The sequence below is a fragment of the Aedes albopictus genome, chromosome 3 (genome assembly GCF_035046485.1).
Source record: "Aedes albopictus strain Foshan chromosome 3, AalbF5, whole genome shotgun sequence".
Classification (NCBI taxonomy): Eukaryota; Metazoa; Arthropoda; class Insecta; order Diptera; family Culicidae; genus Aedes; species Aedes albopictus.
In genome coordinates this window covers 163,051,280-163,077,918 of record NC_085138.1, presented here as the reverse complement: position 1 = coordinate 163,077,918, position 26,639 = coordinate 163,051,280, and the positions used below count along the sequence as shown (strand labels likewise).

Genomic DNA, 26,639 nt, shown 5'->3' with positions numbered 1-26,639 from the left:
ATATACTGAAGAAATTCCTTAAATTGTGAAGAAATCTCTGAAGATAATAAGATCTTTCCAAAGGACTTACAAAAGAAAAGCCAGCAGAAATCTCTGAAACAAAAACGCTTAACAGTTCCGTGATCAGGAAGGCGGACTCTCCTCTGAAGCGTCAGCTTAAACCTCCCATTCTATGAACGTAACATTTCAGCAAAACTCCACATTCGTGTACATGGGTTTTTGGTAGCGAAGAAATCTTCAGTAGAATCTCTGCAGAAATCTTAGGATGTACTTTTGAATGAATCTCTGGAGGAATATCCAAAGAATTCCAGGGAAAATCTTAAAGGAATCCGAGGAGAAATACCTTACGAAGTTCTTGGAGAAACTTTTTTAGAAAATCCTTGTAAGAATTCCTAGAAAATTCCTGGATAAATCCTTTATTGAAATTGTTGGACAATTTCCTGAAACTACTCTTGTAGAAATCTGTGGGCGAGTTTCTCAAAAAATCAAGCGTCGGCAAATATCCCTAAAAACCTCTTGAGATATTTCTAAAAAAAAAATCCGTAGAAATTTCAAGAAAATATTTTTGAATAAATTTCTTGAAGGGTCCGTGGAGATATTGTTGGAGTTATCCTTAAAGGAAATGCCGGATACATTTCTGGGGTATATCTGGAAATAACTGGAGGTAATCCTGCGGGAATCTTTTCACCAACGAATTCCTGATAAAATCATTGGAAGATTTTCCATGGAACCAAAGTCCATGACTTTAATGGAACCCCATGGAAGCTTTTCTATAAGAATTTTTGAGAAATTTCTAGAGGATCCTCTAACGAAAACTCCGAAGGAGTAGAGCAAAATCTGAAGCGATGAAAGGAAAAGGGTCTAAAGAACTTTCAAAAGAAATATGTGAAAGATTTTCCAAAAACAATTCTTGGTAGATTTTCTAGAGAAATCCACGAAGCAATATCGAAAGGACTCCAGGAAGATTTTTCCTGACAATCTTCAGAAAGCATTGGAGAAAATTCTAAAGGAAACTAAGATTTTTTAAGGAATAAATGGAAGAATTTCTCATAGCATTCTTGACGGTTTTTTTTAAATTTCCTGACAAATTCCTAAAAAATACCTGGAGGATTTTTGGATGAATTTCTAAAAATATGAGAAGCTAAAAAAATCTCTAAGGGAATTTTCTTGAATAAAATTTTGATAGAAATGTAAAAAGCTCGCAGAAGAATTTCAGGTGGAATTTGTGTGGTAGTTTTTTTGCACGTGTAAGGACGCATAAAAAACTGAAAAACTCAAAAAGTGAGCTAACTATTCTACATATGGCTATAGTACCAATTATTCGCCATAGTTGATTTTCATCCGTTAACGATGTAAATCAACCAGAAAAAAAATTGTAAATAACAGATCACGTTCAGAAAAGATGGTAACACTCATTTAAACTCCACATTTTGCTCAAATTATGATAGAAATAAATAATTTTCCTTAAAATTTCGGCTTCCTTGCAACCATTTTCGCCATAGTGTACCAATTATGGCTAATCCCATAAGGAATGCATGCGAATAGTGCAAAAGGGAACCGAAGTTATAAAATGTATCCATAACTGGTTCAGGGTTCTTATCATTGGCACACGCTGTAATAAATACTAAAAGTAGTTTTGGCTTCGTTTCTATATGTTTTCTGTTAAGTATGGAAACTATGCTATCTTTCAACATATTGATGACATTCGTTGGTCTTCTCGTTATTTTTGAACAAATAGTTTTCCTTGGGTAGTGTCATAATTGGTACAGGCACCCTATGTGGCCGCACAAAGTTTGTAGACAGTTTCTTATTTTTAAGAGGTGTAATGTGTATTGCGTAAGGAGACACATAAATTATAATATCCACATGATTTTTTTCTGTATGTTTGTGAGAACGCAGAATCACGCAGAAAAGCTATGGTAAAATCAAAAATATTTGAGATAAACTCAAATAAATTGTCAATTAGTTCAGGCCACAAAAATAAAACTGTTTAGAGTAAATTTAACGTTACATTTGAAGCGAATGCAATGCATGTTTGAAACAAACATGCATCTTCTGACAGATCATGATAGAAATAAATCGAAGACTACTTTATCAAGAAGACATGGAACTCTGCTGAGCTAAGGTGGTACCTTTATATAAAAGTGTTAGAGTGTATTGGTGCGAGTATGGAGATTTACACACACTTTCATGAATAGTGCCCCCTTCATTCGTGGTGGCGCTGCTAACAGTGACTCCCGATTTTCAACAGGGCTGCAAGTCTTTTAGATAAAGTGGTCTTCGGAAGAATGTTATTTATTTTTGTTTTTTTTTTAAGCAGGTCGGCCCTATGGAAATCTTTGTTTTTCTATTAAACTTTTAAAGTAATTTCCTTCGCTGGAAAAACCCACCTCCCTCATAGCATTTCCAATGCCAACATCAAGTGTACATCTATTAGATAATATACGCTCCCGAAAACAATGGGATTTCGTAGAAACTTTTGGTGAACCTTGCCTTTTTGGCAGGAGGAAATCTTGTTTGATGTTGCAACTGGAACTTGTGGGTTTTGTTTATGCTCTTGACGGCGGAACGGGGGGCTCCTCAATGGATATTGTCGAAATCAATATGTAATTGCGTTAGTTTTAAAATTTAAAATTTTAGTTTTAAACATTTTATCAGTTTACCGATAAACATGATTTTTTTTTGTTTCAAACGAACGAAATTTGTCTCCGTGCTGCAGTATATCTCTGAATTGCATTTATTTATTGGGGAATACATATTTTTGTAGTGGTTTTCATTTTGTCCCAAAAGCTAAGAACAGTCGGAACCAATTGGCGAAAATTAATACACTAGTTTTACATGAATAGTCCTAAATTACATGAACATACTGCGTAGATTCTTTGAATTTCATTGATTTTGAGAGGCCTCGGCCGCTTCCCATGGGACTGTACTGCAGTCACAGGTTTGGCGCGTATGAGTGTAAGAATGGATCCGGCTGCTCACTACCGTGCTTGAGATGCTCGGCTGGGGGTTCGTCCATTCCAGCAGCCTTGTTATTATTCATCCCCTAGGGGCAAGGTAGATCTAACGAGAGAAAATCTGTGCTCGAAATGTTGTTCAGAATTACTCACAGTTCCTCAGATTTTCTCCCATTCATACTAAAGTGTGATCTGGCACCAATGCCAAACAGCAAAATGTTGCGTGTGCTAAATGAAAATTGCAGTTTTGGGGATGTCCTTCAACAAATTCCGTCGATCATTGATAAAAAGAGTAACTCAGAATTTCTCAGAGTTGCTCTCGTTTCATGACCTCGTCTAGCATTGGAAGTTCCACAGCCTATCCATCGTTGTCGATTCGAATTGTATCTGTCGCTCTTCCATTCCCACTGTTCAACAATAGGGTCTGGGACCATTTGGGCAGGAGCACCTATTTTGGGCACTTGCTGCTATAGCTCAGTCAATTTCAAACCGATATACTTGAATTTTTGAACATGGCTAGATGCTGTGCCTATCTGATCGTGTCTCAAAAATCAAGTCAATCTGATCAAAACTGACTGAGTTATAGCAGCAAGTACCCAAAATAGGTGCTACTGCCCAAATGGTCCCAGACCCTACCTCGAAGTGTTCTCTCCACCTGGCAACCACAAGTGTTTACCTGTCAGCAAGTTTCTATCGTGTTCGTTGCACATGACAGAAAAAGGTGCGTTTTTTTTTGCACGCCATTGACAGTCTCGTAGAACCTTCGCATATCATTATATTCCATACTCTCTTGCACCTAACTGAGCAATTTTCTAATTGTATTTTTTTTTTCATTTTGCGGTGGATTCGTTTTCGGCTACTCCTGTTTCCCTATATTGATCCCTGCTCCGCGACACCAGTATCCAGCTTCTGGTAACATTCATATAGTAACATAAGGTTAACATAGGATTGTAACATGATATTGATCAGGCTGTAGCTAATGAATTTGCCTCAAATCCTCAATACGCAGATCCGCTCGTTCATCGGCTTTCACCTCATAACACGCTTGATTTGTTTCGCGATCACAATGAAACTGACCTTATGTACTGTATTATAGCTGTCGCTGTGGTATATGTTATATTTTAATGATGTGTTGGCTACAAATTACAGTATCGACTAGTTCTGGTGTTTATTTTGGTACTAAAGGTAGGTTATTTTAAGGCAACTTTTATGTAGGTATGCACCATTTTATGCCCTGCATAAAAAATGGGATACCCGACTAGATGAACATAACAATAATATATCATAATTATATCTTAATGTAATATAACTAACAAATTATGTTATAATTTTGTTATGACATGGACTGTTCATTACTTTTTCAAACTTAATTATAACAAAATATATTATAATCTTTTGTGACTAGTTTTGTTACAAATAAATCAGAACAAACTCTGTTATAACTTTGTTATTTTTGCAACTGAACAAAATGATCAGTTGTAAAAATAACATAATTATATCAGAATATGAAATTATTTTAATTTTTAGCTATATTACAAAAAAATAGTAATTTGATTATGTATTCGTTTTTTTCATTGCTTGTAGAGCAATAGGTCGATGGATGCAGGTAAAAGATCAAAAAATGCTTATAAGGAAACAGCTTTATTCTATGTAATTGAAAAATTTATGAAAAAACATTCAATTGCTGTTGAGGGGCTGCAGTTTTGCTTGTTTTTTATTGCGTAGAATGCCGGAAGCGTATCCAGCTACCCTCAAAACTGAAAAGTACTCATATTCTTTCAATTTTGAACCGATTTAAGTGAACTTCGACTCGTTTGAATAAGAAATCTTTTTTTTTTTTTCATTGATTGGCTATGCGAATAGAACGATTGAGTTACGCGGTGTTTCCGCGTGTCCGGTGTTGTAACACCGCGTAACTCAATCGTTCTATTTGCATAGCCAATCAATGAAAAAAAAAAAAAGATTTCTTATTCAAACGAGTCGAAGTTCACTTAAATCGGTTCAAAATTGAAAGAATATGAGTACTTTTCAGTTTTGAGGGTAGCTGGATACGCTTCCGGCATTCTACGCAATAAAAAACAAGCAAAATTGCAGCCCCTCAACAGCAATTGAATGTTTTTTCATAAATTTTTCAATTACATAGAATAAAGCTGTTTCCTTATAAGCATTTTTTGATCTTTTACCTGCATCCATCGACCTATTGCTCTACAAGCAATGAAAAAAAACGAATACATAATCAAATTACTTATTTTTTGTAATATAGCTAAAAATTAAAATAATTTCATATTCTGATATAATTATGTTATTTTTTCAACTGATCATTTTGTTCAGTTGTAAAAATATCAAAGTTATAACAGAGTTTGTTCTGATTTATTTGTAACAAAACTAGTTACAAAAGATTATAATATATTTTGTTATAATTTAGTTTGAAAAAGTAATGAACAGTCCATGTCATAACAAAATTATAACATAATTTGTTAGTTATATTACATTAAGATATAATTATGATATATTCTTGTTATGTTCATCTAGTCGGGAATGTATCAGGGGCCTTTAAGGGGTGTTTCAGTGAACCCCATGAAGCCTCAGGGAGTTGCAAGAGGTTCTTTGGAATCACGGGGCCCTTCTGGAAGTCTCAGAGGTGTTTAAAAGGCTCTGTTGCGACTTCGTAAGCCGATGGATGAGGCCAAGCAGGATCACGTGAGACTCGTGAAGACTGCAGCAGCGGCAGAAACCGCGAAAGCAAAGATTACGAAGTCTACCCAGCCTTCGCTTTCGCAGGAAGTCCAAAAAGTGTGGCGGATGCGACTGCTCGTGATAAGCACTCGTAGAAGCGGGTGAGGCAGCCGTCAGGCGAGTCAGCTGCATGGCGGGGCCCGCAAGGCTAGGAAGATACTAACCCGGATGGTCGGCTGTAATGCCGGCAAGTAGGACCCTATCCAGGCGTCCCGGAAAATTTGGAAGGGTGGGTCTGAAAAGGCCGTCTCGGATAGAAGAGAACAGGGGGTTGCGACCGTTGTTAGGCCTTCAGCAACCACAAAATAGGGCGGACCAGGGGGAGGACCTCCCTTGGACGAAAGTTAAGAGGAAGAGGGAGCACAAAAAACCCGCTAGATGAGCAGCAGTGTAGGGAGACCAAACCTAGGAGGCGTAGGAAGGTAGGTGCCAAACGCGAGAAAGGCGACGCGTTCGTCATCAAGACCGAACAGTCTAAGGACTCGGACGTCTTGAAGGCGATGCGAAGCGAAGACAAGCTCGTGGATTCGTGAGCCGACGTGCGTAGTACCAGACGCGCGTCCGGGTGGAATGATGTTAGAACTGTAGCGCTACAAGTAACGCAAGGGCCCCGCCTACAAAAGTTTGGCGGAAGAGGTCCTTGGCGGTGAGAGGTGAGGGTTTTACGGCAGATGCGACTCTGACGGTCAGCAACATAGACGAGGTCACCGAAGCGGAAGAGCTCATCATGGCACTGCGGTAACAGTGCGACGTGCAGGTGGCCACCGCAACCGTTTAGCTACGGAAGGGACCGACAGGGACACAGGTAGCTGAACCACTACCTGTGGTGGACGCTAACAAGTCCATTAAACTAAGGCTATACTTAAACTAGGGTTATGCCTACTGACCTTGGACGAGCCACCAGAAGTTTGCTTACATTCACCACGTGGAGAGTTGCTTTTGCAGCTCTCTCACGTCTTCGGTATGTGTGTGCGACCCCCAAGGCGACCCCTCTTCTATTCGGCAAGCTTTGAGACAAACCATAAGGCAAAAGTCGTCCATAAATCGTTTCTTGGTTGCACGCGTCTGAGCTGAGAAAACAGCAAGTGAGTGTAACTTTTTGCAAGTGAGTAGAGGAAGAGGCGGCTAGTCCAAGGCCTAGCCCTCGCAGGTGGAAGAGATCATACTTGGACGAAGGGATATTTAGTGAGGCGCTTCGCGGTGAGCGAAACCGACTTGGTTCAGACGACGACGAGCTGGTAGCGGTGCTCTCGAGTGCGTGCGATGCTACCATGCCTAGGCGAGTCCACCCTAGAAATGGGAGGCCACCGGCTTACTGGTGGACCGACGCGATTGCGGACCTGTGCCGCGCCTGCCTACGGGCTAGGCGGCGGATGCAGCGAGCACGATCAGAGGAAGAGCGAAACGAACAGCGGGTGGTGTTCGCCGCTGCAAAAGCCGCGCTGAAGACCGGGATAAGAGCATGCAAAAAGGCCTGCTTTGAGGGTCTCTGTCAGAGTGCCAATGCGAACCCGTGGGGTGACGCCTACAGGATCGTTATGGCCAAGACGAGAGCTGTAATGGCTCCTACAGAGCAATCTCCAGATATGTCGGAGAGGATCATCGAGGGGTTTTTTTCCGCTGGCGATGAGGAGAGGGTCATCGATGTGGAACTTGCGGGGATAGCAAAGTCCCTTAGCGTAGGTAAGGCCCCAGGTCCGGACGGAGTTCGGAACCTGGCCTTAAAAGTAGCTATTGCAGAGGCTCCCGAGATGTTCAAGTCTGCTATGCAGCAATTCCCGGGGAAGTAACATTGGGGCTATCCATTAATTACGTAAGGGAATTTTTGCGATTTTTCGACACCCCCTCCCCCCTTGTAAGATTTTTTGTATGAGAACCCAAAAAAAATAATTAATGGACGACCCCATTCCACCTGACACAGGTCATTTCAGGCCATGGTTGCTTCTGACAGTATCTACACCGTTTTGGGCATGCGGATTCTCCCGATTGCCCAGTGTGCAATGGTTTAGAGGATACGGCGGAACACGTTTTGTTCGTGTGCCCGCGTTTTCGCACAATGCGTGACCGAATGCTTGCCACATGCGAGGAGGACACAACTACGAACAATCTTGTCCAGACCCAAGCAACACACATGTTATGTAAAAGTTACGACAGCGCTAGTTTTGGTTGTATAGAAGTTTATTTTACGTTATTTCAACACAATGTTAGAATTACGTAAAATAAACTTCTATACAACCAAAACTTGCGCTGTCGTAACTCTATTATAACATGTGTGTTGCTTGGGGAAGATGTGTAGGGATGAGTTTGGCTGGAATGCCGTTTCAACGGCTATCACCCACATTGCCTTGAAGCTACAGAGGAGGTGGCGCGTGGACTTGGAGAATGGCTAGTTAAGATACGGTACAAGAAGTGGTCCAGTGGTTCGGAGTCGACTTCGTAGGTCATACTGGTGCCTTGCGTTCAAATTCGACCCTTAAGGCGACCAAGTGGCCGCGGAGAGGAAGTCCTGGTAGCGTTGCTGTTGTGGCGTCGGTCTACTACTACTGGGTTGGATCCGAGCCCGCGGTTGGAAAGGGGTCTCCGGTCAGTGCCGTGGCAGGTGGAGACCCTGCTGTCAGCAACCTTCTGGTGCATCTGATAGGGCCAGATGGGTAGTGATACCCATCCTTGCGGGCAGGCCCGATCGGGGTACTTGCTCGTAGGCATCAGTTTTCGATGTCTGCAAACAGTTAGGCGAGGGCGTGGGGTTGAACCTGCCCACCATCCGAGGACAAAGGGAGTGGTGAGGAGCACCCGGGACACTGGCTAAGCGCCAGCATGCAACCGTTATGAACTCTCCAAAGCGAGTCATCGATGTTCGTTGCTGCAGGCTACGCAGCTAACCTTGAGGGTGCGATGTGCACTAGCCCCTCTCTGAAGTAATGCCTTCTTGGTAGTTCCGGAGAGACGAAGGATTTGGCGACCATAGGAATGATGTTTAGTTGGTCGATGAGAGAATAGTCATGGCTTTTACTTTTGTTGTAGAAGACGGCCTATCCACACTATCACAGCCCACACTATCCAGACCTTTCTGTTCGGGTGTCAGTTGAGCAGATTTTGCCCCTATGGTTCTACCATGACCTATAGTACCAACCCCACACTATCTGAGCTACTGACTTGATCTTTTTGTAGACGGATAGTACTAACCGTGTATGTGTACACATTTCATGTAAATTGGGAGGTAATTGACTGTATTATAGCAGCAAATCGACCGAAATATTAACATAATTGGGAGCACTTGGGAGAAAGTTACGGACGATTGAATGAAAACACTGTCTTCATAACAATTATGAAGAACTGATCTAATAAGTGAGTAAAAACGATTGGCTGAACCACCCTACATAAAGATCAAGTTACGTATGCATCTCATAAGAATCGCTCAACTTGTTGATCGTGAATTAAATCAGGGGTCAGCCAGTTAAGGACTTTTGGGCAAACGCGTGACAAATGCGGTGAACAGTAAATCTGGAACTTTCCTGCGATTAGTGAATGGCCCCTGGATTGCATGCAATCACTGCGTCCACGTCTGGTGCACTTGCATTGCGGCGGCGGAGCAGTTCGCTTTGAAAAATTAGAACATTGTCCTTTTGCTGCCAATAGGCACATAGGAACTGGTCGTCGTCGTCGTCGTCGTCAGTTCGTTCAACCACTACCCAGCACGCTCAAGTTCAGTGTCATCTGATACTAGGTAGAGGTGTGATTCTAAGCGCAATTGTAGGCGCCTAGTACAAATCCTGTTCTAAAAGGCATATGAGTTGCGTTTAAGCTGCTTCCTACTTTAAGCAGTTTCGGATCGCGAGCTGCCATTTACCGCTTCGATGTGTTGTGTGGATTATCGATCGCGACGTAGTAGTTACCTGTATATGGGAGAAACAGTGTAACCTCTGTGTGATGTATCGCTTTCCCATCAGCAGCAGCAGCAGGGATCGGAGAAGCGGGTGGGTTGTGCTGTTTGTACTAACTAGCTCGCGTTGACGCGCGCTGCTGTTCGGCTTCGGCGTGGTGCTGGTGCTGCTCACTTCCCGGTTTAATAGAAGGCTAAGGGTAATCCCAGCCCAGGAGCAGTGTTCTCTCTCAGTCGCGTCGCGATTGTCGATTCGATCGGTTCCGAGTTAGTTGGCTAAAACACATTGTTCTAACGGACGGACGGAAGTGTGTTGTTTTTGTTAATTCGAACGAGAAACAGAAAAAAAACGTGATCACGTTCTGCGAGCTCCCAATAATAAAACTCAGTCAGACAGAACTGAATGTACGATGTTCTTGTTGGTGACGGTATTTTTTGCGATCGTTAGTTTGGCCGTTTTTGTTTATCAAAAATTTGCGAACCAGTTGCATTACGGTGCGAAGATCGGTGGCCCGAAAGGTTATCCCCTGGTTGGAAATGCATTCACATTCATCAACAAGTCTCCACCCGGTAAGCAGCTTTGGGAATTGGAATGGGAACACGTGGAATTGTGCGTGATTGAACTGTTTAAGTGCGGTTGATCATATGTGTGTGCTGTAAGGGATCGACAAACGTTTATGCAAATTGTATGGATGCAGTTGGAAAACAATGAGGGTGAAGTAAGCGATTTGATTGATAGCAGCTTTGGGTTTTAGATGGGTGTCTGACACGGTTCAATTACATTTTAATTAAGTGCTTTTCATTGTTGAAAGGTATGTTCATAGTTATCTGATTTGAATTATCTTTTAGGAATCACGAACAATATGTAAAATTCGAATGAGTGAGCCACCTGCCACTCAGATTTTTTACGCACTTCTATTGAAATGCTATAAGAATTCATTAAATTCAAAAATTCTTAAAACTTCTACTGTTAGACATGTGAGATATAAGAGGTACTGAATAAAGCTGTGATAAAGAGAATGATCACAGCAGGCGACATAGCGCATTTGAATGTGATGCGAACTGTCAAGCAGACAACGTTAGCATCCCTGCTTGCGTAGCAACGGCATTGGCGTAGCTAGGGGGGGTTCCAGGGGTGCCTGGCACCCCCTAGAACAAGTTTGGCACCCCCTAGAATTTTTCCTTGATAGTTACCTAAAATTTAAAACTTCACACAATAATTCCAATATTTATTAATATCACATTCGAATAAAATATAAGCACATCCGTAATTATTTATATACCTGTTGTACGTTTTGGCGTTTTGAATATCGGTAAGAACAATCAACAGACTTCTGCATGGATTCCTCCAGAAATACCTTTATCTAATCATACAGTGATTTCTCTAGGCTTCGTTTATGGATTCTTCCCGATAATTCTTCAATAAACTTCCCTTAGGATTTTCCAGGCTGTTCGTCCTGATGGGGTTGTACATACTAGAAATTTCTGCAGAGATTGATCTAGCAATTTCTCCTAGGATTTCTTTGGAAATTCTTACTACGATACTTCTCGGAATTCTAGGAATTCTAGGAATTTCTCTAAAGTTTTCTCTTAGGATTCCTTGAAAAATTCCTAGTGGGATTATTCTTGACAATTTTTCTGGGATTCTTTCAAAAGTTCCTCAGGCGATTCCTTTTATTTTATTCAGATTTAATTAAGAAATTCTTCCAGAAATTTTTCATGAAATTTCTCCAGCTTTTATTGGCCTTCTTCCGGGAATTCTGGGGGGGAAGACTTCCTCCAAAGGCACTTTCAGAAATGCCACAGAGGATTTCTCCAAGAACTTCTATTGGCCTTCCTTCATGAATTCCAGCTGGAAATCTTCAAGCAATTCCCATTAGGACTCCTTCAGAATTATATTCAGATTAATTAGGACTCCTGGCATACTTACTTGTTGCAACACATTCGGGATATCTTACTGAGATTCCTCTAGAAATTTCCCCTGCGATTCCATCAGGGATTCCTCCAGTATACTTCTACCGAATCTTTCAAAGAGTACTGTATTCCTCTAGGCATATATTAGAGGAACTTCTCTTAGGATACCCCCGGCATTCCTGATTCTAGGATTCCTCCAGAAATTACTACTATGAAACCTCCCACTGGGATTCCTCAAGCAATTCCTGCGGTTCATCCAGCTATTCTTCCTCCAGAAATTCTTACTGTGGTACTTCCGAAGTTATGCTACGGTTTCTTTTAGAGTTTACTTCTGTCTATTTGCAGGGATCTTTTCAGGCAATCTACCTGGGATTCTTGCAGAAATCTCTTTTGTTGTTCTACCAGGGATTTCTCCAAGAACTCATCCAGGAATTCCTCCAGAGTTTTTGTCCAAAGATTCCTCGAGGAATTTCTCATGGAATTCCTGGGAAAAATCAATTTGGCCCTCCACCAAGAATAACTCAAACAACTCCTCCTGCGATTCGTCCAGCAATTCCTTCAGAAATCCTTACTATGATACATCTAGAAATTCTTCTAGTGATTCCTACACGAATTTATCCCAGCAATTCTTCCGGGAAATCGTCCTGGGATTTCTTCAGAAAATCCTCCTGCGATTCCTTCAGGGCCTTTCCCATAGATTCTTCTAGAATACCTGTACCGGTCCTTGCAGGGACTTCTCTAGGTATTCCATGATTTTTTCCTTTGGATTCCCCCAGGCATTCCTGATGGGGTTCTCCTATAAATTCTTGTTTAGTTTCCTCCAGCAAATCCTCCTAAGATTCCTACAATGATACACCGCAGAATACTTCTAAGAATACCTCCTGAGATTTTTCCTATGATTTCTTCAGAAGCTCTCCGGTGATTCCTCTTGGAATTTTTATCCGATATAGTTTATCCAAGGACTCTCTCATAAATTTCTCATGGGATTCCTCGAGGAACTCTTCCTGGCCTTCCTCCAGAAATTTCAGCAGGATTTCTCAAGCTATATATCCTGCTGTGGTTCTTCCAGCAATTCCTCCTCGCACTCCTCCAGAAATTCTTACTGTCATACCTCCCAAAATTCTTCTAGGGATTCCTCTAAGAATTTCTCCAGGGATTCTCCAAAAAAACTTGCTAGGATTATTCAAGGCAATCTTTCTAGGAGCCTTGCAAAAGTACCATCAATGGTTTCTCCTGGAAATACTAAGAAAAAATTCCTGGGATTTCTCCTAATACTTTTTATTGGATTTTTCCAAGGATCCCTCTTGACTTTCATCCAGGAACTCCTCTTGGGATTACATAAGCGATTCTTGCTGCTTCTAGTGTTTTAGGAATGCTTCTTAGGTCTCCTCCAGAAATTTTTACTGTGATACCTTAAGGAATCTCTCTAAGGATTTCTCCTGGTATTCTTGCTAGGATTTTTCTAGGCAGTTTTCCTAGGATACTTCCAGAAATGCCTTTGATTCTTCCAGGCATTTTTTCAAAGACTCATCCAGGAATACCTCTAGAGTTTTTTTTTTCATGGATTACTCAAGAAATCCTGGAATTCTTCTTGGCCTTCCTCAAGGAATTTCAGCTGAAGTAATTCTGATACAAATCTCTAGAGGCTTCTCTCAACGAATTTCGGGAATAGTTGAAATTTCCAGAGAAATATTAGAAAATATTACTAAGGAAATCTCTAGTGAAATCCTATAGGATTGTACGGAAAAAACTTGTAATTCATTAGAAGGCACAGAATCTTGCTGATTGACAAATTGAGAGATGAATTAAAAAAAAACAAGTTCTGGTGGGATATGAACCCACGACTCCGTATTCGCTAGACCGTAGTGTGGCCAATTCTTTGAGGATTGCTTCGGCATAGTTGCTTTTTTTAGTTATTTTCTTATTATTGCAATGACTTTTCCTCTGTAATTATTTCAGCAATTTCTTTTTCAGTTATTTTGCAAATTTCTCAGGCATTTTTTCCATGATTATTTTCGTAATTCTTTATGATTTAATTGTATTTATATTTATATTGCTCCCGAGAATTGCTGAATTGGAAATTCGCAAATTCTCAACTGGGCTTGCTCAAAGAAAATCCTATGATACTCACGAAAAACTTCCTGACAAATTCCCAAAGAAATTGTCGGAAAAAACATCACAATTACCTTAAAACTATCAAAGAATTTGTTAAAAGAATTCATATAAGAATTACCAGAGGAATTCCTAAAGAAAATATTAAGCCTTTTAAAGAAATTGACCAAATCCAATCTCAAAATAAATTACCGAGATATATTCCACAAAAATTTCCAAATACATTCACAAAAAAAAATTTCGAAGAAATTCTCAAAGAATTTTCCGAAGACATCGAAGGAATTTCTGAAGAAAATTTAGAAAGAACTCCAAAAGTGATTTTCGTAGAATCACCGTGACAGAATAAAAAAACAGTTTTTTTTCAAATAAATTCTCCAAGGAAATTCTAATAAATTTCCCAAATCAATTTCCAAAGGAATTTCCGAAGAAGTTCCCAAAGTAATAATCGAAGCTTCCAAAATTTCCAAAGGAATTGCTGATGAAATTCCCAAATAAATTTTCATTGCAAGTAATATCGAAATTGCTGAAGGTATTTCGAAACCATTTACTGTAGGAATTCCTTACATAATTACTGAAGAAATATAGAAGAAATTGTATGAAGAATTTTCAATAAATTTATAGAAGCGATTTATGGAAAAATTTCCGATGAATCGGCTGAAGAATACAGAATAGCATAGATAACGAAAGTCTAAAAAAACGACGAAAATCCCAAAAAATAGTTGAATGACTTGCCGAAGAATTTCCAGAAAAATTGTGAGGATGTTCCCAAAGTCATTGTCGAATGGATCACCAAAGGCTTCACTAAAAGAATTCTCAAAGGAATTGCCTGAAAAGTAATTTAGAGGATTTTAAAAAGCAAATATCAATAGAATTGTTGACATTAACAAAACAATGGCTGAAAGACTACTAAAAAATTGGCGAAAAAACTCCCGAGAGAACATTTCAAAGGATTTGCCAATAAAATAAAAAGCCAAATAAACTCCCAATGGAATTGCCGATGAAATTTTCAAAAGATGCGTGAAAGGTATTTAGTATCCAATTCCCAACATACTACCAAATAAAATCTTTAAGAAAGATCAAAGATATTACTAAAGAAATTTGTCAAATCTAAAGGAATTACTGGGAGATTAAAAAAAAAGTATTAATTAAAATAAATTGTAAAACAATTCCCAAATAAATTACCGGGAATATTCCCTGAGGAATTACCGATAGAATGTTTTGCCGAAAACATAAATTTCTTGTATTATACGTACAAACCAGACTCGATTATCCAAAATTTAATTTCCCTGTAAAAGTATTCTCATGTACACGTGGTAGTGTTCAACTAACAAAACAAAAACACTGTCGCCATTAATGGTGTGGTCAAACCAAAAATTCAAATATGTATCCCGATTTTTGAATTTTAAGTATTTATAACTTTTGTAATTGTTCTTGAAAACTATTTTTATAAGGGTTGTTATCATGTAATAAAACAAAGAGGATGTCATGATGAATACAAGTTACACGCAAATTTGTGTATATTTTATAGTTTCCGAGATTTACACTTCTAATAATTGGGCTTGAAAATATATTGTGTTTAATCCACACAACAAAGGGGTTGTCGCGATGATTGATAAGTTCAAAGTGAAAATACAAATTCCGTATTATACGCAATCAATTTATCAAGTTTTCATACCTCCATGGCAAGTAAAGTGTTAAATCAGTACAACGGATCGAATTTTCCAAAAAAGCTATTCTCTAAAATATAGTGCATTTGAATTTGTGGGCTCATTTTTCCCGCGACTGATAAATTGAGGGTGGATCGGTATTTCCTTTAACAAAAAAACACAACCTGGAAGCCACTGAAACTGGCACCCCCTAGGCACCCCCTAGGAAAAAATCCTAGATACGCCAATGAGCAACGGTAGCAACAACTCCAGGCGTCACCCAACCGCGTTCACTCTTGCCACTTGCGAACCAACGTCAGCCTGGGTAAGTTGTGTGTGCTGCACGTGAGGGGTGATTCCTTCCCAGAGAAATCCTAAACTCCACATGGGCGAATTCCTGCCAGTTTTTCGTTCAATTGCAAAAAAAAAATCGAACCAATTTATTATTTTGCTGGGAGGAATCACTCTTCAATTTGCATGCAAAAGAGAAAATTACGACAACAACAAAAGTGAAAAATGTGGTGTGATATTCATCGTGGGCTCCGGATGGTGCATGCTTCCGGATGCGCTTGGACAATTATTGAGGAAGAAATAAAACACGAGAAAAATAAACCAGCAGCAGTAACTGGTAAGGAAAAGCTATAGTGATTCTGTTATTTTGTGCTTACAGCGTGTTGTTTGCCGTGGGGGAAACCTCTGGCAATGTCCGCTGCCGAAAAGCAAGGTTAGAAAGATCCTGTTGTTTTGCAACGTGCAAATGTCGGATCGAATGCTTACAGCGTGTTGTTTGCCGTGGGGGAAAACCTCCGGCAATGTCCGCTGCCGAAAAGCAAGGTTAAAAAGATCCTGTTGTTTTGCATCGTGCAAATGTCGGATCGAATGCTTACAGCGTGTTGTTTGCCGTGGGGGAAAACCTCCGGCAATGTCCGCTGCCGAAAAGCAAGGTTAGAAAGATCCTGTTGTTTTGCAACGTGCAAATGTCGGATCGAATGCTTACAGCGTGTTGTTTGCCGTGGGGGAAAACTTCCGGCAATGTCCGCTGCCGAAAAGCAAGGTTAAAAAGATCCTGTTGTTTTGCATCGTGCAAATGTCGGATCGAATGCTTACAGAGTGTTGTTTGCCGTGGGGGAAAACCTCCGGCAATGTCCGCTGCCGAAAAGCAAGGTTAGAAAGATCCTGTTGTTTTGCAACGTGCAAATGTCGGATCGAATGCTTACAGCGTGTTGTTTGCCGTGGAGGGAGAATCCCGACAATGTCCGCTGACGAAAAGCTAAGTTAGAAAGATTTTGTTGTTTTGCATCGTGCAAATGTCGGCTCGGAAGCTTACAGCGTGTTGCTTGCCGTGGAGGGACAGTCCCGGCAATGTCCGCTGACGAAAACCTTGGTTAGGAAGATGGCGTTGTTTTCTTTCGTGCAAATGCCGGATCTGAAGCTTACATCGTGTTGTTTGTCGTGGCCGATAAATCTTAGCAATGTACGCAAAAAAATAGAAAAATCCCGTAGTTTTGATTCGTGCCGTTTATCAAAAGGTGTCGTCAATGTCGGCTAGCCAAAAGAAGGATTATGTTGATGCAGTTTGTTTTCTGTGGCTAGTGTTTCAATGAATGACAATGCTTTATTCTCTTTATCTATAGATAGATTTATAGATTATATATAATGTATTTTATTAGATATCTCGAATTTAAACGACGGAGCAATGGGATAAATTCGGGTATAAGATTGAGTAAAGACTCAAAGAGCAAGATTTTTTTTTCAGAACCACCCAGTACCAAAGCGGTAATTTTCTTAAATATTACAGGTATAGAGCCTTGTATTACAAACAAAACTTCAACAAAATCACATATGATTTTTAAGCATTGCCCTCAAAACTATTTTGAGAGCAAGAACACCTGTGTCGAGCGACCCCGAACGAGAGGAAAAGAGAGAGAGAGAGATAATGATGACGTCACTGTGCAAGCTACGTCGGAAAACATCATTCCTACAATTAAGTACTATAATGATCGATCTTTTTGGAAAACAAAGTAGTGGCAGCATAGTCAGAATGGTACCTCACAATGAAAACTGTATTCGGCAGCCATGGCAGCAGCTGCAACGTATGTGACGATGTAATATAACAGTTAATTATGTTGAATGGTTGTAAGTAAATACTCCAAATTGAGATACGGAAATTCAATTTTATGTTAAAAAAGTGTAAAACTTCTTTAGAGTAGAAGAAGGATGTGAGATATAAGAGGTACTGAATAAAGCTGTGATAAAGAGAATGATCACAGCAGGCGACATAGCGCATTTGAATGTGATGCGAACTGTCAAGCAGACAACGTTAGCATCCCTGCTTGCGTAGCAACGGTAGCAACAACTCCAGGCGTCACCCAACCGCGTTCACTCTTGCCACTTGCGAACCAACGTCAGCCTGGGTAAGTTGTGTGTGCTGCACGTGAGGGGTGATTCCTTCCCAGAGAAATCCTAAACTCCACAAGACATAGGGTCTAGCTATAAAGAATCAGATACTGTATAGAAACTGAGCGATTTGTATATTGTTTGTTTATCCCGAACAATGTCAAACAGAATTTTGTGATACCAACATGAAGGAGTCTTATATCAACAATTGAAATCAATTTTCTGCTGAATACTTATTAAATTTAAATCCATTTTACTAGAGACTAAGTCCACAATTCTACGACACACATTTCGATAAGTACGCTGCTGCCTGTATCCAACCTCTGAACGTTCTACATTCGCCGAATCACTCTCGACCTGGTGCTCCACGTCGTCCTGTACCAGCCGGATTTCTTGCGAGCACAGTCTTTGAAAGGTTGTTCGTCCAACATTCTTGCAAAATGGCCTGCCCACCGTATCCTTCCGCCTTTAGCAACCTTCTGAATGCTCGGTTCACTGTAGAGCGCTGTGAGCTCGTGATTCATCCTTTGCCGTCACACACATGAGCGTAGTCAGCTTTTAGTTCAGCTTTTGTAACTAAACGAAGCGAACGAATTGATTGCAATGGAATAATATTTAAAAGGCATCAATAATTGTTTTCCTAACTCATGCAGTACAGAAGATATGATCCGTTTTGCAACGCTCCGAATTTATCACGCTCCTTTTTTTCCAGCTCAGATATAGATATATTATTCCAATTTTGTATACACTGATAGTTTTATCAGTATGTGCATCATGTTTATAATGTTTATTTTATGTTTAGAACGTTTATAATATTTGATATTTATAGGTAACATATATCTCGAGAAAAAAAACATTCGGTCAGCTTAAAAGCGTATATACAGGGTGTTAGGTTCGTGAGTGCAAACTTTTTAAGGGATGATAGAGGACAATAAATGGTGAAAAAATTGTTACACGCATATGGTCAAATCTCAACCGTTACGTAGTTATTGAACTTTCCATGTTTTTGATTATTATTGTCTTAACTGGCTATAACTTGAAAATTGTCAAACTTGTCGCAGTTTTTTTTTACCCTTATTCGAAAGATTATTGAATTTTCTATGAAATGGCATCTTTGAATCGATTGATTAAATTAAATAACTAAGTTTTCTAGAGCAAATAGCTCAAAATTAGTGTTGTAATTTGTTTTTGTCAATTATTTTCGCAAAAATGCGTAATAAGTTTGAATTCTTTCTTTGGCAAAGTTGGGGCCACTGTTCCACTCTACAATTCTTTCTTTGATACTAAACTTCTAGCTCTTATCGTTTTCTTGCAATTTCGACTTAAATGTGCGGCACAGTGCGCAAAAAAGTGCTTACCTTGAAATTTGCAAATTTATGATCTGAAATACGATGTTTAAATCGAAATTGCAAGAAAACGATAAGAGATAGAGATTTGATGTAAAAGAACGAATTGTAGAGTGGAACAGGCGCCACAACTTTGCTCAAGAAAGAATTTTAATTTATTACGACGATAATTGACAAAAACAAATTAAAACACACTACTGCGATAAGTTTGATTATTTTCAAGATATAGCCAGTTAGGGCAATAATAATCAAAAACATGGAAAGTCCAATAACTACGTAACGGTTGAGATTTGACCATATGCGTGTAACAATTTTTTCACCATTTATGGCCCTCTATCACCCTTTAAAAAGTTTGAACTCAGGAACCTAACACCCTGTATACCATCTTGGTTTCTCTCATGAATTCCTGCTGGATGCGCATTTAAGTTCATTCCTGCAAGGATTCCTGCAGGAGTTTTGTCTGAGATTCAGGATTTCGATGTGGAAGTTTCTTCTATAATTTGCCAAGGATCTTCAGAATAGACTGCAGAAGAAATCCTAACAAAACGTCCCGGAGAAATCCTACAAGGAACTCATAAAGGATTTTCAGAAGAAACTCTTGGAGAATTCGAAGAAATAACTCTTGGGTGATTTCCACGAGGAATGCCAGAAGGGGACTTCTAGAAGGTTCTCCCAGGAAGAACTTCTGTAGGATTCCGAGAAGGGCCTTGGAGTACTCTCATAAGAAACCCTTGAAGCATGCCTAGAAAAAAAAAAACAGTTTAGGAGAATTCCCAGACGCAGTTCCTGGAGGATTCCCAGAAGTAACTGTTGGGCGAAATGCAGTAAAGCCTGTCCACGTTAAATTTCGGATACCAAATGGTTGGTTTCACAAACAATCCAGTGGCAAAATACGCAAATGTCGCTGCTTCCTTTTTAATATAGACCTTGACCTAGAAGACAAACTTAAGTTCATTAAAATTTGATTTTGCCATACTAGCTCTGATAAATTACTTACGAGATAGAAGATGTTTGTTTTTGCAGCTAGAAGCAGTTTTCACAATTTTTTCTCGCATTATAACAAAGATAAAGATTTTTCGCATGCTTCGTAAATCAGAGACAAAATAGCAAGAACATGAATCTCTAGGACCAAAAATTGTCATTTTGTACAAACTTCAACCCTCCTGGAATGAAACATGTTTCGATACATCGTTGTGAATTGTCAAAAATCCAACTAATCACGTAAATCAATATTGTATAATGAGCGAAAAAGTTTGAATTTCATGAATTTTGAATCGTGCAAACTAAACTAAAATCATTTTTTTGCGGTACATAATTCCTTCGAATGGAACCAGAAGTATATTTATTTATTTACTCCATCTTCGACATAGTCGCACAGATTGTGAAACTTAAACTAAACAAAAAACATATTATTCTAAATTTCTTAACCTATTTTTGAACACAGTTTTCGACATATTAAATTCAAACAACACACTAACATTGTTAAACACTCTTAAACATGACGTAAATGGGTTGTTTTGCCCGTACGTGGTGCTATGAGCAGGAATAGCGAGAAAAGGCACACTTCGAAGTGCTCGGGGAGGAACATATAATGGAATTTCCGCTAGAATTGACGGGCAGGCCATGTTCCCCGAAATGACGTCAAAAATAAAAAGTTGCTGCAGTTTGACACGCCTCGCCGAAAGAACATCTAAGCCGATTAGCTTGCAGCGATCTGGATAGCATGGAAGGTTTTCTGGGTCTCTCCAAGGAAGGTGCCTCAGGGCAAATCGCACAAAACATTTTTGCACGCGTTCCATCTGTATATTCTGTGTTAAGTGGTAGGGCGACCAGACGGGAGCAGCATACTCCAGAATGCTTCGTACAAGGGCACAAAAGAGAGTCTTCAGGGCATGTATATCAGTGAAGTCGGCTGCGTGACGCCGAATAAAGCCTAATGTTGACCAAGCTTTGGCGGTTATAATAGATATATGCTTATTGAAGCGCAGTTTGGAGTCAATGGTTACTCCGAGGTCACAAATTTCACTAACACGCTCTAACTCGATCGCACCAATAGCATAGTGATGCATCCGTGGGGCAGGGCTGCGTGAAAATGATATTGCCTTGCACTTACTGCTATTTATACGCATGCCATTGTCGCCGCACCAGACAATAAGAGTGTCAATGTCATTTTGAAGTATGGCACAGTCCAAAGCAGATGAGATAATGCGGTACATCTTTAGATCATCAGCAAATGCAAGCTTTAACGACGATAGCTTCAGGATCAAGTCGTTTACAAATATTATGAAGATCAGTGGGCCAAGCACACTACCTTGCGGCACACCTGATGAGATTTCGAGAGGTCTGGAATGCGCTGCGTTGACTGTTACGTAGGCCTCTCTATTCGTAAGATAGGAAAACAACCACGTTGTGAGCCATATCGGGAAACCTAGATGCTCCATTTTATCAATGATCGTCATGTGTGGCACCGTATCGAACGCTTTTGCGAAATCGACGTATATTGCGTCGACTTGCTGATGTGACTCCATTGCTCTCGAAACTGCCGTGACGTAGCACATCAGGTTGGAAGTAGTTGATCGATTTTTTACGAAGCCATGTTGAAACTCGGAGATGATTGATGACGCAGCATGATACATCATTTTATGAATCAGTTTTTCGAAAACTTTACTGAGACAACATAGTATTGATACCCCTCTATAGTTTTCGACAACATTTTGGCTACCAGACTTATGAATCGGCACAATTATCGCAGTTTTCCAAGCAGTTGGGAATTTCCGCTCCAGAAGCGACTTATTAAAGATGGCCGTGATTGGATATACAAGCGTAGATGCACATTTTTTAAACAGTAGTGGAGGTAAATCATCGGCGCCAGGACCTTTGTTGACGTCTAGTTCTTTGAGAGCGATTAGCACATCCTCAACAGAAAATTGCAGTTCAGGGATCGAAATATCGTACGATGGCACATCTTGAAACCTATCCGCACGCGGCACAGGAGACACTTTCGTGAACACGCTTTCGAAGAATTCTGCAAATAATTCAGCTGCGTCTGAATTGGTAACAGCAGTAGAGCCAGCATAACGTACGTTGGTGGGAATGCGGTTGGCTGACCGTTGGCGTTTCACAAAGTTCCAAAAGAGCGATGGGTTATTTTTCACATTTGCCTGAACCATGGACATGTAATTCTCGTACGTGGATTCAAGGAGGTTTTTGTACGTATTCTCCATCTCCCGAAGTTGAATTTTGTCGAGCTCAGACTTGGACTTGAAATATCGATTTCGTAGCTTCCGAAGAATATTTCGTAGATTTCGCAAGTCTGGAGACCACCATGGTTTAGTAAAAACCGAGTTTGACGCTGGTCGCTTACGAGGTACATGTTCTTGAAAAACGTCGTGTAGTTTGAAATAAAAGTTCGAGAGCAACTCATCCACCGTGGAGCCTAGCAGTAAATCCCACTCAATCGTAGAGAGAACGTTGTCCAAGTTCTCAAAGTTGCAGTTACGAAAATCAAAATTGCAATTCCCTCCTGAATCAGATGGTGTTGTCAATGTATGACAGCGAACATCCAGAAGCACAATAAACGGCGGATGATGCGAATCAACTGGCAATAGCGGTGCCGACGGTTCCAACAAATCAAGGTTTTCGGGTAGATTAGCAAATGCTAGATCTAAGAGTCTCCCATTGGCATTAACGCAACTGTTAATTTGCTGTAGCCCCGCAGAAAACAAATCTTCCACCAGCGCAAAATCATGCTCGGTAGATGCATTGGTTGGAACGTATCCATTGATGTCTTCATCAAAATGCCAGTTAAGCTCTGACAGATTGTAGTCCCCCACCGTCAATAAAATGTCGTTGTCCGATAAAAGGTCAATGGTCTGGAGAACTGACCTTGCGTGGGTATTATACAGCTCCAGAGATGAACGTGGCGGAAGGTATATCACTACTACATAAAGGAAGCGATCTTTTAGCTTGATGCGTACTGCGATTTGCTCTAGCCTCTCGCTGTTAGTTAGTGGAACTGATTCGCATTTGAAACGATTGCTAACGGCTATGAACACACCCCCACCGCGCGAAAATTCGCTTGTTAGTTCGCTGCGGTCACAGCGGAAAACAGTATACTCCGAGGCAAACTCTGCGTTCTCAATGTCCGGGCGAAGCCATGTTTCCGAAAGCAGCAGTACATCATAATCGCAACTCGATAATTGCAAACGTAGTTGAGTTGTTTTCGTGCGCAGCCCGCGCACATTTTGATAGTAGACTGAGAGCGAGTGGTCAGAAGTCGATGTGGAGTTGTTGCTGGGAATAAAATACTCATCAGGAGAAGTAGATGCACTGCAGCTAGAATGCTCACCTGGAGGATAAGCCTGGAAGACCCCTGGCCCGCCTCCACACGCAGGAACGGGGTGACTTAAGCGGGATGAACAAGTTGACGAAACTGGAACAGGCTCGACTGCGGCGGAGGGCCCAGGGGCTTCCATAAGGCTTTGCTGCAGGCACCCCGTTGACCAACGATGCTCATGATGTTCGGTGTTGCGATGAGGATGATTGGAATACTCCATTCGTGTCGAGTTGGTGGAATTACCAAAATCAAAGCACCTCCTACAATGGGAGACTTCAACAGAGCGGGGACAGCAAATGATATGACAAACAGTCAAGAATGAAAAACATGACCGAAAATGCATAGCTGTCACTGTCAGAATAAACCAGCAAATATGGAAAGCGGTATCCTGAATATTTGATATTTCAAACAAATCCCTAAAATGTCTCTGATGCCAAAAGCAAACTCTATATGTATTGCTTATTTTTCTATTTTTCTACGAACTATTGTCATGTCAAAAAGGTATTTATTGGAAGTTTGTAACATTGTTTTTAGGATTCTGTAATTTTTAGGTGTCCGAAATTCAAAGTGGACAGGCTTTAATTTTTTTTGAGAGATTCAAAAACTTTTTTAGAGTGAAGCCCTTGCTGAAATCCAAGGTCGAAGTTATAGAAGACGCAACTCCTGGATAAAATCATAGATGAGTTCCAGAAGGATTGGCTAGAAAAATGCCAGAAGGAGCTCTGATAAAATTTCGAAGGGAATCCCAGAAGGAACTCCTGGACGTATATCAGAAGGAATCTCTAAAGGTATTCTAGAGAATATCCTTGGAAGAATTCCTGTAGGAACTTCTGACGAGAATCTCCTAGAAACTTCTTGAGGCATTTCAGAAGAAACATCTTTGGTGTTGAGCAACTCAGGGGATATACAAAGTAATTGTAACAGGCAAAATCTGCACTCTTCAAATAATGTTCAAATATTTAGGTATAACTTTTTGTAAAGAGCATTCATAGTAACTGGATCATTTTGTTGTTTGTTTGTGATCCAAATTTAGTCAATATTGAGTTATTATTCTTGAAGAAGAGCGATTCTGGTATGAAAACTCTGAAACTGCACCGCGCTCGCGTTGCGTACGATGAGCGAGGTTTTTTGGTAATGTTGTACTTTTTACAACGGCGCGCGTCCTGAAGGGTTAAAGTTTTATATTTCCAGATTCAATGAACCGAATAGAATGAAACTTTGAACAATTACGACTGATATAATAATCTTTGGATAACGCCTGACTTAAATCATAACTGTTAATAAGGATAATTAGAATGGTTGGATGGTTGGTTCCCGGAAATTCCTCCCAAAATTTTTATAGCGATTCCTCCAGAAATTCCTGTAGAAATCCCTCCCATTCCTCCCATTCTTCCAGGAACATTACTACGAATTCCTCTAAGGACTCCTTTAAGAGTTCTTTCAGGAATTCCCCAAGATATTCCTCCAGAGATTCCTGTCGAAACTCCTCCTAAGATTCCTACAGGAATTCCACTAAAAATTCCTCAAGGAATTCATCCAAAATCAGGGATTCATCCTGGAATGTTCTAGCGATTCTTCCAGGAACTCCTTAAAGGATTCACCCAGGAATTCCTCCAGAAATTCTTCCAATAATTCCCTCAGAGATTCCTGCAGAAATTGCTCCAAGAATTCCTCCAGAGATTTTTTCAGGAGTGCCTCTAGGGATTCCTCCAGGTATTCGGCAAGGATTCTTTCAAAGATTCCTCATGAGATTTTTCAGGAATTCCCAACTTGTCCAAAATTTCTAAAGAGATTCCTCCATGAATTCCTCTAAAAATCCTTCAGGAATTCTCTTAGGAATTCCTTCAGGGATTCTTTTGATTCCGATTTCTGGTAAAATTCCAAAAAGAACATTTAATCCCAAAAGGAGCTCATGCACGCAAAACAAGAAAAGCTACCAAAAATTGCGATATGCTTTTTCTACCAATTTATGTATTAAAAACGTACAGAAAATGTGATAAATCATAATCCATTCGTTGTATTAAGATGCGCAACACGGTTCCATAGCTTCCATACCACTACACACAAACACCTCCATTCAAACCCGAGAAGTTGAACCGGGTTGCGTCTAAAAATAACTTTCGCTTCGCTGCTGAGCTTCGCGTCCTATTGTCTACATGGAATTTTCCACTTGCAAACAGCAACCTGCTGGATGCGGGCTTTTCAGTGCACAATGGGTCTAGAGTCGTATTTACGAAGACAAAAATGTTTCTGCCAAGTTCTGTCATTTCTTTTTTTTTTTTCATTATTGTGAAATGATTACGGTCAATCAAGTGTGGCTTATCCAAAAATCTGCTGATTAATTATTCTCTATACAATATCAGAATGTTTTACAAAGTCATAGCAAATTTACAAACATAAAACATTCGATTGATTTGATTGATTTGTCTTTATTAAAGAGACTTTCAGCCCTTGGATAAAACATTCGAATCATTAGAACTTTTCGAAAAGTTTTCAAAAAATTGCAACTTTTTTGCCTTTGGTCATATTTTAGTCGAGTCCAACGATACATGAAGACCAATACATTAGTCACAAACTTTCAAAATTTAATTTAATTCGGTTCGCTTAGTCCTAAGGTACAGTAATTTGATAAACGGAAGTCAAAAACTAGATATAGATAGAAGAGCTCTAATTTCGTGTAAAGTTGAATAAGCAATCAAGCCCAAATTTGCACCAATTAAATCAAATTCGTTGAGGAACAAGTAATCAAAATTTGAATAGTTTTGGTGGACTTTATAAAAGGATACAACTTGCTAAAAATGTTTTAGGCAATTTTTAAAACTAGGCGGTTCTAGAGGTCAAGCAAATTTTAAATTTAATATATCTCAGAATTCTGGTCACTTACAAAGTTGGTGTCTTTGACAATGTTGTTTGGTAGGTCAAGGGCTTACAGTTAATGGCCCACTTGTTTCGAAATTTTGCCACAAGGAAGCGCAAGTTACACATTTGCAAAATTATGGAAATGAATGTTTTTTTCGTAAAGCAATCAAAAAGCTGTAATTTGGTTTTCTTTGAACATATTTAAGTCAAGTCAAAGGTATTTCAAAGAGTTATAAATGTCATAAATGTTAGTCATAAATGTGCAAAATTTCATTTCATTCGGTTCACTTAATCCAGAGATATAGCAGTTTAACAAAGAACACTCAAATATGAAACATTTTACTAGAGTCGCTCCAACTTCATGTAAAACTATCCAATCGAGCTCAAATTTGTACCATTTATAGCTAATTAGTTGTGCAACTAGCAGATAAAATTTGAGAATATTCCCTACAC

The 26,639-nt window shown here is 39.9% G+C and overlaps 1 protein-coding gene across 3 annotated transcripts in view; it reads left to right on the top strand.

The window, feature by feature from the left end:
• Positions 1-9,372: 9,372 nt before the first annotated feature.
• The window catches only part of LOC109422664 (cytochrome P450 4d1-like), a 505,971-nt gene continuing 488,704 nt past the window's right edge, over positions 9,373-26,639 (top strand). The window contains exon 1 of one of the 3 annotated variants that reach the window (XM_062858781.1): positions 9,373-10,146. In XM_062858781.1, the coding sequence (XP_062714765.1) occupies positions 9,987-10,146 (160 nt within the window). In that variant the 5' untranslated portion in view covers positions 9,373-9,986. Of the gene's footprint in view, positions 10,147-17,654; positions 17,663-26,639 lie in introns of those variants that run through there. The other 2 variants (XM_029880538.2, XM_062858782.1) reach the window with 2 other exon arrangements.